General features: G+C 44.8%; 1 protein-coding gene across 1 annotated transcript in view; it reads right to left on the bottom strand.

The window, feature by feature from the left end:
* The window catches only part of svopl (SVOP-like), a 111,499-nt gene that overhangs the window by 26,790 nt on the left and 72,336 nt on the right, over positions 1–12,373 (bottom strand). Inside the window, exons 8-9 of the mRNA XM_086008621.1 lie at positions 11,231–11,424; positions 2,105–2,216 (exon numbers count right to left, since the gene is read on the bottom strand). Coding sequence (XP_085864747.1) covers positions 2,105–2,216; positions 11,231–11,424 — 306 coding nt within the window. The remainder of the gene's footprint in view (positions 1–2,104; positions 2,217–11,230; positions 11,425–12,373) is intronic.

Genomic DNA, 12,373 nt, shown 5'->3' with positions numbered 1-12,373 from the left:
AACGTCTAATCTAAAAGAGGGCACCTCCGACAGTGCAGCACTCACTCAGTACTGCACTGAAGACCTAGATTTTGAGCTACAAGGCTCTGGAGTGGGACTTGAACCCACAACCTTTTGCCTCAAGAGGCGAGAGTGCTACCAAACAAGCCACAGCTGACACCAACAAGCCATCTGTCGACTTACTTGGAGGTTTTGGTAGCACGTCAAATTATATTCAAATACAAGCTGCTGCAGAAGGGTTCATTTTTTTTCCTGATGACATTTAGGGCGAGTGATTTGTCATCGGGAAGAGAAATTCCGAACTAGGAAGGCAAAAGCTGATAAAATCGTGAATCACAGGAACACAATTGGAGTGGGGATATAAAAGGAAAGTTGTTGGGACCGCACTTTCCCCTCCCCCACCTCTGCTGTCCTGTCTTCTTGAAGAAAGGATTTCAAGCAGAATGCACCACAATGAAAACCTACTGACGTATTGGCATCACTTGTGCAAACAACATCTCGGGCTGCAGGTACACTGACACTTTTACAGTGGTTTTGAGTGCGCGCCCCCATGTGAGAGGCAGTATAACTCCACGTACAGATTAGCAATCTGCCCATCCCATCATTCTGAAGGATCACCAACATCCTGGTAAGTGACCTACAAGGCACTGTAATGAGTTTGTAAACACTGGGAAGAACAGCAATCCACTCACAATGCTACGTCATCACCTCACACAGTGTGTCAGCCATTGGTTTTCTTAAAATTTGTTATAACAGCAATAAGTAAGGCTTAAATTAAACAATGAAAATTACATAACAGTCTGCAGCAGATAATTCAATTTCCCAAATGCAGTGCTAAGATTGAGTTCTCAGAGCAGGTTGTACAGGTACGGTGATGGAAGGGATTGTGGATAAAAGACAGGTATGGTGAATGAAAGGATTGTGGGTAAAGGACAGGTTCAGTGAAGGATGGGATTGTGGGTAAAGGACAGGTACAGTGAATGAAAGGATTGTGGGTAAAGGACAGGTACGGTGAATGAAAGGATTGTGGGTAAAAGACAGGTACAGTGAAGGATGGGATTGTGGGTAAAGGACAGGTACAGTGAATGAAAGGATTGTGGGTAAAGGACAGGTACAGTGAATGAAAGGATTGTGGGTAAAGGACAGGTACAGTGAATGAAAGGATTGTGGGTAAAGGACAGGTACAGTGAATGAAAGGATTGTGGGTAAAAGACAGGTACGATGAATGAAAGGATTGTGGGTAAAGGACAGGTACAGTGAATGAAAGGATTGTGGGTAAAAGACAGGTACGGTGAATGAAAGGATTGTGGGTAAAGGACAGGTACAGTGAATGAAAGGATTGTGGGTAAAGGACAGGTACAGTGAATGAAAGGATTGTGGGTAAAGGACAGGTACGGTGAATGAAAGGATTGTGGGTAAAAGACAGGTATGGTGAATGAAAGGATTGTGGGTAAAGGACAGGTACAGTGAATGAAAGGATTGTGGGTAAAGCACAGGTACAGTGAAGGATGGGATTGTGGGTAAAGGACAGGTACGGTGAATGAAAGGATTGTGGGTAAAGGACAGGTACAGTGAAGGATGGGATTGTGGGTAAAGGACAGGTACGGTGAATGAAAGGATTGTGGGTAAAAGACAGGTACGGTGAATGAAAGGATTGTGGGTAAAAGACAGGTACGGTGAAGGATGGGATTGTGGGTAAAGGACAGGTACGGTGAAGGATGGGATTGTGGGTAAAGGACAGGTACAGTGAATGAAAGGATTGTGGGTAAAGGACAGGCATTGTGATGGAAGGGATTGTGGGTAAATGGACTAGTGAAGGAATAGATTGAGGACGAGGGGCAGACATGGAAAAAGAGAGGTTGAGGTGGGTGGGATAGCTGGACAATGGAAAACATGGAGGTGAAGGAGCAGGCAGGGTAAAGCGGAATGAAGGGGGTGATGGGATGAAGGAAGAACGCCTGAAAGATTCATGAAGCATAGGGACATTTTGCGATATTGTTTTGTGTAGGGCCTGTTGATGGACATTGGAAAACCTCTCTCCTAGCAACAGTCAAGGGACGATGAGGGTTCATTCTTCACAACCAGTAGCCAATAGCCATCCTACCTGCTGCTGCAAATGTTGAGGAAGAGAAAGAAAATGCCAGAGGTCCCCATGGTTAATGCCAAACTGCGACGTCTTCCCAATGTCTCAATGATGAAAGGACTGAATGGAATAACTGAAAGAAAAGACGTTTCAGTCATAAGATAAAGACGGGAATGATTCAGTTCAAACCGTGTGCGAGATTTGTGAGGGGTAAAAAAACAGCTGAGGAGATTGCAAATGACTTGAACTGCTGACACAAACAACTAAAATTAAAGATGTTGAGGTTGTGCTCCTCGAATGAGGAATTAGTCGAGTACAAACTATTGTCTTCCTTGATTGTTCTCCATGAGGCAGACTGTAGTGTATGTACCTTTAAGAGAGAACTACTTTTACAGCTCCTGTATACTGTAGTACCGGCAGTGACCACACCTGTATATAAGCCTTGAGCATGCCTCTGTACCCCAGTCTTGAGACTACCCTACTCCAGTAAATACCTGTTGATTGTTAAGTTACAGCATCCGTGTGGTTATTGAAAAACATCATACTCTCAGAATCACGGATCTAACACAGACCTCCAGCATCTCATCCACATTGCCATTCGTCACGTGACAGTGACTGACCTCAGGCTATTCAAGTGTGGAGGACATCTCATCACCTCATCCTGTCCCGCCTGCAAATGGCTATATCTATATACTGACAAGCACCTTGAAAGAGAGAGCTTTTCTTCGACAAAATACAATGCAGTTTGCTACTTAAGTTAAGTTAACTCTTAATAGCCTTTATTCAATAAGCCCAGATTTTCTGATTGGTGTTACTTTAACCCATTTACTTTAACCAGGTTAGCATCAGTGTTAAAATAAATCCTATTGGAAAATCTAGTTAACCAGTACACTACCAGAAGACTAGTACTGAAGAGGGATTTTTCTAAGAGCTATTTATGGTGGATTTAAAGAAATAATTTGCATGTATATAGCACCTTTCATAACCTCAGGATGTCCCAAAGTGCTTCACAGCCAATGAATTACTTTTGAAGTGTGGTGATTGTTGTAATGTAGGAAACACAGCAGCCTATTTTTGCAAAGCGAGGTTCCACAAATAGCAATTAAATAAATGACCAGATCATCTGTTTTAGGTGTTGGTTGAGGGATAAATATTGGCCAGGATGCCGGGAAAACTCTCCTGCTCTTCTTCGAATAATGCCAAGGGATCTTTTACATCCACAGTTCAGCATTCTCTCAGTATTGCAGTGGAGTGTCAGCCTAGATTTTGTGCTCAAGTACTCTGGAGAGAGGCTTCAAACCCACGACCTTCCGACTCAGAGGTGTGCATGTTACCATAGTGCCAAGGGTGACACCTTAAAGCACTGATAAAAGTTGGTTGTCATTTCCTGAAGTCTTGCAATTGCCGCACAGAATTTCCCAATTAAGGCCATGTTCCTGTTCCAAATTTTCTCCAAGGGAAGCTTTCTCAGTCCTCATAGCTTAAATCAGTGCCGTGTTCACAGCAAATTCAAAACTACCAGAAAATACAGATTAGTTTTACAATATCCTGATTGCTTGATGGTCTCATACTGTCACTGTAGTGTCAGTGAGAAGCTGTTTCGTTCAACGAGATCATAAGAACATAAGAAATAGGAGCAGGAGTAGGCCAATCGGCCCCTCGAGCCTGCTCCGCCATTCAATAAGATCATGGCTGATCTGATCCTAACCGCCAATCCACTATCACAGAACCATCTCCTGAATCTAACAGAATTAGACACACGAAATAGCAGCAGGATCAGGCTACACGGCCCCTGGGCCCGCTCCGCTACCCACAGGGCCATGACCGATCCGAACCTAGACTCATGTCCAAATTCCTGCCCGCTCCCCGTAACCCTTAATTCCCTTTACTTCTAGGAAACTGTCTATATCTGTTTTAAATTTATGTAATGATGTAGCTTCTACAGCTTTTTGGGGCAGCATATTCCATGGACCTACCACCCTCTGAGTGAAGTAGTTCCTCCTCATCTCAGTTTTGAAAGAGCAGCCCCTTATTCTAAGACTATGCCCCCTAGTTCTAGTTTCACCCATCATCGGGAACATCCTCCCCGCACCCACCCGATCAAGCCCCTTCACAGTCTTACATGTTTCAATAAGATCGCCTCTCATTCTTCTGAACTCCAATGAGTAGAGTCCCAATCTACTCAACCTCTCCTCATATGTCCATCCCCTCATCCCCGGGATTAACCGAGTGAACCTTCTTTGTACTGACTCGAGAGCAATTATGTCCTTTCTTAAGTATGGACACCAAAACTGTACGCAGTGTAGTGGGCATCTCAGCCCACTACACTTTCGAGTCAGTTTAGGCCCTGACACCTGACTTACATTAAACAAGTACAGCATCAGTACACTATCCAATTCTGTTGGCCCACCATGATGACCATACAATGCATTGCAGAGGGTGCGTAAAAGAGCAACAAGACTGATTCCAAGTGCAAAGAAAATGATCTGTGAGGAAAGGTCAGGGAGAAGCATTAGCTTTACAGTCAAGGGAGAAGATTTAAGGGGTCACCAAAGTCTAGAAACATTAACTGGTGTTGCTGAGGTAAACTAAGAATGTTACTTCAAATTAAACCAAGAAAGTAAGAGAAATTGTTTAAACAGTTATCAGGAGGAATTTTCTTCCTCATAGATTGTAGATGTTCTGGATCATCTGCCAGTGAGGGAATGCTCAAAGCGCAATTGATGCTATAATGGGAGAGTTCTGGTAATAATGGGACAGGCTTCAATGGCCGAATGGGAAGCATGGTTGAATATCTTTCCTCCAGCTACTGGCCTGGCTAAGATCAGCTAAGTCACCATGCAGCAAGGATGGAACCTGAGACCTTCTGGGTCTGTTTGGTTCAGTCTCACATCAGGTGATCTACTGGGACCTCTCTTCTCTATTAGTTTGCTCACTGTTCTCATTGCAGCCCTCTGGGATGAAATTGCACCATGCATTTGAGGTCTTCAAAATTATGAAGGGTTTTTGATGAGGTAAAGCAAGATGAAACTATTTACACTGCTCAGTGAGTCGTTAAGCAGAGGACATAAACTTATGATCATCTCCAAAAGAACACAAAGGGTTGTTAGGACATGGAATGCCCGACCAGAAACAGTGCCAGGAGAAAGCAGAGTCCATTAGAGGGTAGATGCTCAGCTTACCGCCCGGGCTTCAAACTGGCATTGTGGATTAGCCACTCGTTATCTCCAAGGGCAGTTTCAATAACAGGCGGCCGATTCGCGACACCAGTTTTACACCTGAAGGGTGGGTTGCAAATCTACGCCAGTAGCTTATAAAAGGGAAAGGGGATAAATATTTTAAAAGTTTTAAAAGGGCATGGAGGAGAGGATGGAGGAATGGGATTAACTGGACAGCTTGTTTAGGGAGCTGGCACAGGCAGGATGGGCAGAATGGTCTCTTCCTGTGCTGTAATGTTAATTCTAACATTGACATATGAATGTGTGAATTCGTTTGGATGCTCGTATTGCGTAAGTTGAGTTTGCCCCACTGATCTTAATAAGTCTGCGCATTGCAGAGGTGAAGAAAATCACGGCTTCGTAGGGTTAAATTACCCTCGCTCTTTGGCCAATACTGTATCACCAGCAACATGTCCGTGCAAACTTACTGCGGCAACCACAACAGTGTGTGAGTCACAGCCTAGGCGGACACTGCTAATGCCAACTGATGAACATCATCAGAAGGACGTCATTTTGTTTATTATAATAGTGACCAAGAATGTCGATGACTCTAAGAGCAGCCTTTTTTATTAAATGGAATATTACTGGCACCTTTCCATTTAGTTCACCCAGACAGGCCTCTGGAACCGAAACACCTGCATATTTAACCTGAAAATGATCTGCTTCTCACCATGTAATCAGTGTACAGTCACGCCTAGATTTGCTAAATGCAGGTGTTATTTGTGAGGGACGCTCAGGTTAAGGAGCTTACTTAACCCTTTGTTTCAAAGGGTCAGCTTGACATGGTGCCCATGGGTCTGAGGATGGAGGCAAACTAACAGTTTAAAGCAATTTTAAATGCCTCAGTAAAGAAAGAAAAGAAAGAAAGAAAGAAGAGGGAAAGAAAGAAAGATAGAAAGAAAGAAAGAAAAAGAAAGAAAGAAAAAGAAAGAAAGAAAAAGAAAGAAGGAAAGAAAGAAAGAAGAAGGAAGGAAAGAAAGATAGAAAGAAAGAAAGACAGAAGGAAAGAAAGAAAGAAGGAAATAAAGAAAGATAGAAAGAAACAAAGATAGAAAGAAAGAAAGAAGGAAAGAAAGAAAGAAGGAAAGAAAGGAAAGAAAGAGCTTGCATTTACAGAGCACTATTCACAACTTTTGACGTGTAGTCACTGTTGTAATGTCACCCAAGTAACTTATTATACACTAACCCTTTATCAAATACAACCCTCGTCGAAGCATGTAATTCTTATATTCTATTCTCACAGAGATATATTTTGTTGAATTCCTGGCACTTTACTTTCGTAAACCAGCCCTTACTGTACACAACAAATTCTTTGTGGTACAGAATTAAGAGGGCGTTAACCCAAGTCTAAATATACCCTTTACACTTTGTTAAAAGTACCCAGGTTCATCACTGTAATTTTACTTGAGAGTCTCTGTAACCCGAATTTAAGCAATCTATGTGTTGGGCATCACATCCAAGCCCACGATATCAACATAGTGCTTTGCGGCAGGGGTCCCTGGATAATGGTCAGGAGTGGGAATTTTGGCTGATTTTGCCTCCAATTCCAACACAAGGCTCTGACACCAATTGTACTGCTGTCCCAGCCAAGATCAGATTGCTTAGGTGATTCCAGGGATGGAACCTGGATCTACTGGACTATAGGGTTTTACTGCTCCATGGGACTCTTGAGAGGTTTAACTTCTGGGAATGCAATTTTGCTGGTGTGTCATTATATTGGAGAAAAAAAAGCAAGCATTCTCCTATTTTTCATTATGTTGGATTTAAGAAGTATGTTGGCAATTACAAAAGATAAACTGGGACAATGCGGTACTTCACCTGTATGTTGTACACCTATCATAGAATCATATACTATAGAACGAGGCCGGTCGGCCTATTGTGCCTGTGCGGCTCTTTGAAAGAGCTGTCCAATTAGCCCCACACCCCTGCTCTTTCCCCATAGCCCTGCAAATTTTTCCTTTTCAAGTATTTATCCAATTCCCTGTTGAAAGTTACTATTGAAACTGCTTCCACCGCCCCTCCATGCAGTGCATTCTAGATTATTAAAAGCTCGCTGTGTAAAATAATTAATTTGCATTTGCCCTCTGGCTATTTTGCCAATTTTCTTAAATCTGTGTCCTTTGGTTACTGACCCTCTTGCCAGTGGAAACCATTTCTCCTTATTTACTCTATCAAAACCCTTCATGATTTTGAACGCCTCTATTAAATCTCCCCTTAACCTTCTCTGCGCTAAAGAGAACAACCCCAGCGTCTCCAGCCTCTCCATATAACTGAGCTCCCTGGTACCATTGTAATAAATCTCCTCTGCATCCTGGCTGAGGCCTTGGCACCTTCCTAAAGTGTGGTGCCCAGAATTGGACACAAAGGGGGAAATTTTAACATGGGTGAGATGGCGGGGTTGCGCGTGGGTGGGGTGTTAAATCGGGAAAAAGTCTGAGCGCATCGGGAAGCCGGCTCCAACCTGTCGAATTCCGGGTTTCACCGAAGCAGGACAAAGGGCGGGTTGGCATATTAAATACGTTAATGAGGCTGGCAGCCTCTGATTTAACCTGCTTTGCAGGTTTTACAGTGGGCAGCCGGGTTTCCCAGGCCTTGGGAAACCTGGCAGCTGAAGCAAGGCGAGGACAGCTTCGGGGAGAAGATAAGTGCCTTTACAGCACTGCTTGTGGGCCAAGAGAAGCAGAAGTGCTTCCCTCCTGGCTCCCCAAGCTCCTCCTCATCAGACGCCCCCATAAAAAAAACCCGGGGTCGGGGATCAGACCTCCTCCCGGGATTGGACCCACACCGCCCCCCGCCCTCCCTGCAGGATCGGACCCCGCAGGCTTTGGGATTAAATACCATGGGGCCTGGGATCAGATCCCCCCCACCCCAGGATCAGAACTTCCCCCAGTCATGTGACCTGCTCCGGAGTGCTCCCAACCCGACTGGAAGCCAAGCCTGTCAATCAGGCTGACTTCCGGACTGGGAACCTGTCAGGACCAAAAGACATCGCTATGGAGTTAAAACTCCACAGCATGCAGGGAAACCCAGACTTCCGGGTTTCCCGTCCAACCGGCCCCTGCCCCCCGACGTGCTATCTGTCAAGACTTCTTGAAAGAAGAAATGTCAGCATTTGACAGCTCTGTGAAACTGCCAAACACTGAAATTCTCTGTAGTCTGATGAGTCCTTATGTTCAGGACTCATTAAACCTTTCAACTTTGTTGATTTCAGATGGCTGTTGGTTCAGAGGATCCAACAGCCAATTTGTGAAATCGATAAGGAAGATGTCGGGACTCCCGATCCAGAGCGAATGAAGACTGTAGGCAGAAACCAAGGTAAGTGAACATATTTTTAACACTTAACACTCACCTTACATACTTACCACTCCACACTTGCACCCATCACTCACCTCTACCTCTTACTTCCAGGTGCCTCCGATCCCCGCAGACCTCTAACTCGACTCCTCCAACCCGGTGGGGTTCTCCGAGGTCGGGAAACCTTCACCTGGAAAGGTAAAATGGGACTAATCCTTTTTTCTGCCTGTTAACTACCTGTTAGCAGGTAGTTAAAAGGATTTAATCCCTTTCCCGCCTTCAGGAGACGGAACCCGAAGCAGCACATCTTCCCACCTCCTGGCAAAAGGGCACGGAGGTGGGATGGGGGCGGGTTTGCCATCTGCCCCCACTTTCTGCTACTTTAAGGGCAGTCCCGCCTCCATACCCGCCTCCTCGGGGCTGAGAAATTCCAGCCCTATTTCTCTGCTTATAAAGCCAAGGATCCCGCATTCTTTTTTAATCGCTTTACCCGCAGACACTAGTGGACCAGTTCCAATATCGCTCTACGGATTAATTTGCTCGCCATTGCCCATCAAACCCCAAAATGGAAAGATGAGATGAGCCCAGGACTAGAGGAAGAGCTGCCTATTTGTTTCTCATACCAGGTCCAGACCCACCATCTCCCCTCACCATCCCTTGAGAATGACAGAGCTGTGCAGCACACCTTATAGATGAGGCAAAATTATATCACTGTGGCAGAACCACTGAATGACTCTGGCTGACTGAATATAATTCCCTTTAATGATGTTCTAACACCAGCCTAAACCTGTACCATTGTGTTAGGCATTACTGTGTTTTGTCTATAGAGTTTGCATGTACGGGGCGTGGCCCCTTTAAGAGCGCGGGAAAACACGGGCAAATGTGATGACGTCACGTCGCAAGCCACGGGGCTGCCCAGGCAGTCCTCGTGGAGTCTCTGATCAGTAAAGACCTGTTTACTTGTTCCCTGGTGTCGATCTCAGTTATTTATAGGAATTCGTCAATTCCTACATCACTATATTTGCTTAAAATTCATTTGAAGTCTGACCTTCAATCTTACTGTACACTTCTCAAACATGACCCTCATCTCAGCATGCAATTCTAAAGCCCAATCAGCCAACTTAAAGCTCTGAATCTCCTTCATCAGCTGGATTTCAGGAAGCCACAAGGCCCAAAGGCATATATGGTTGGGTTTTCAAATCGCTGTCCAAGGAACGAGCTGCTCCACTTGGTGGATTTATTTCATTTGTACTCATCCTGCCTGAGGTATTTTAAATTCATTCTGGGGATATGGGCATCGCTGGCAAGGCCGGCATTTATTGACCGTCCATAGTTGCCCTTGAGAAGGTGGTGGTGGGCCTTCTTCTTTAACCGCTGCAGTCCGCGTGGTGAAGGTGCCTCCACAGTGCTGTTGGGGAGGGAGTTCTAGGATTTTGACCCAGCAACAAAAATTTTTAAGAGGTTTTAGAATTGCATGCTTAGTGTAGGGCAGTAAACATGCCTATCCCACAAGTAGGAACCGAAGTTATGGAAGTATGAACTAGATAAGTCCACTGCTGCGACCTGAGAACTACAGTCTGTTACCCTCATTGTCAACATAAACAGTGGGCCCTGATATTCCCCTTTCAGGCTGAATGATCTCTGTAATTAAGGACTACTTCCCAAATTGGGAAACATGCAGCTTCGGAATGTGCTATTTCTGAGGATCACACTTCATTAGCCAGACACAGACCTGTTGCAAATACACCGCAATCTTCTGTGCCGGTGCAAACAATCTGCATAGAATAACCTGAATGGAGACAGACACAGACACACACACACAGACACAGACACACCCAGACACACACAGAGACACACACACACACAGACACACACAGATACAGACACACCCAGAGACACACACACACAGACACATACACAGAGACATACAGAGACACACAATCAGACACACCCAGACACACACACACAGAGACACACACACAGATACACACACAGACACACACCCAGACACACACACACAGACACACCCAGACACACACACAGAGACACACACACAGAGACACACAGAGGCACACACCCACACACACACACAGAAACACACACCCAGACACACACACAGAGACACACACAGAGACACACACCCAGACACACACACAGACACACACACCCAGACAGAGACACACACAGACACACACACAGAGACACACACAGAGACACACACACAGACACACCCAGACACACACAGAGAGACACACACAGACACACGCACACACACACAGACACACCCAGACACACACACAGAGACACACACACAGAGACACATACACAGAGACACACATACATACAACACACAGACTAACCTTTTTCCAGATCTTTCTTGTTAAGTCCATGCGATATCTGCCCTTTTGTTCCAGCTGTCTAAAACTGCACCAATATTATGCCATGTTATACAGTGAAGACATTTGAAACAGGCAGAGCAGGCCAATGCTTCAGCTTTGGACATACACGCAACTCAACACAAAGCTCAGAGTCACGTGGACTCAAGGTCATAAAAACCAACAATTACACGCAACAGAAGGATGAATGATAATTAAACTTTTAAACAGAGTTAGATAAACAGAGAGATTGTCCTTACACATGAATTCTCCTAAAGTGCTGATGAGCATGGTCTGGTAGTCTGCCGATTTGAAGACCTTACAGTGGCAGCTCTCCAATGAATTGGGCACATCCGATGCCTCAGTAACTCCCATAGTCCCACAGACTGGATTGTTTTCCAATAGCTCCGAGCTGGTTAGAACCAGCCCATAATAAGCAAATGCTGTTCCCAACCTAGAAGAACCATGGAGGTCAATTACTTCAAACAGGTGCCCACTTTCAACTGGCTTCAACTCAAGCTATTTTACCAAATAAATTTCAGCATATCATTTCAAAAAATGTTTACAAAATAGTGGCCAATCATCACAGGTCTAATTCAAGTGAGCTAGGCCAAGCAGAAGTAAGGTGCCTCAGAGCGTCCAACTTGGTCCATTGCTTTTATGACCAAACCACTTCAGGCCTTCCTCAAATTGAGCGGTCATAGATACAAAAAACGATTTATTGGCCCAGATTTTGTTGAAAAAGTAATGGCGTCTGATCGATGCGTGCTATTATTAGTGCGCAAATCAGCCAACAACTTGTGGTGAGCAAGAGACACCCCGTGAATTGCAAATCGCCACTAATTGCTGGCCGATTTGCACCATTCCGCCGTTACCTTTGCGAAAACGGCATCGCGCCTTCAACCTCCCCATGATTTTTATGAAGTTGCTGCATTTGCCCATTAATTGCCCGTCAAACTCGCCACAGAAAGTTAAGTCTTGTAATTAGCAGCGTAAGTACCCTTTAACGACATGGTAATGGAAGCCAAGTGCAAGGAGCGCACGTCAACCCAAGCACCCCACCCACCCGCCCCTTCAACCACCATCTGCCCCACCTGTGACAGAGACTGTAGGTCCCGCATTGGACTAATCAGCCACCTGCGAGCTCATTTTTAATGTGGAAGCAAGTCATCCTCGGTTCCAAGGGACTGCCTAAGAAGAAGAGAACTGTTAATAACCGGCAGTCAACTTCTCTTGCCCAGAAAGTGAACAATTAAAAGTTCATTCCTTCAGGTTGTGAAATGTTGTTGGAGATTTTAAAAATGTCAAATTAAAAAAAAAGTGACTTATTTTTCCTTTCTGTCTCTTTTTCTCTCTCCCTTAATCTAATCTTTCTTTCCCTCTCTTTATTTCCCTTCCTGTAC

This window comes from Somniosus microcephalus, chromosome 16, assembly GCF_052327205.1.
Source record: "Somniosus microcephalus isolate GS21.2 chromosome 16, FLI_Smic_1.0, whole genome shotgun sequence".
NCBI lineage: Eukaryota > Metazoa > Chordata > Chondrichthyes > Squaliformes > Somniosidae > Somniosus > Somniosus microcephalus.
Note: the sequence above shows the minus strand (reverse complement) of the source record. Positions and strands in the feature narration are given on the sequence as shown.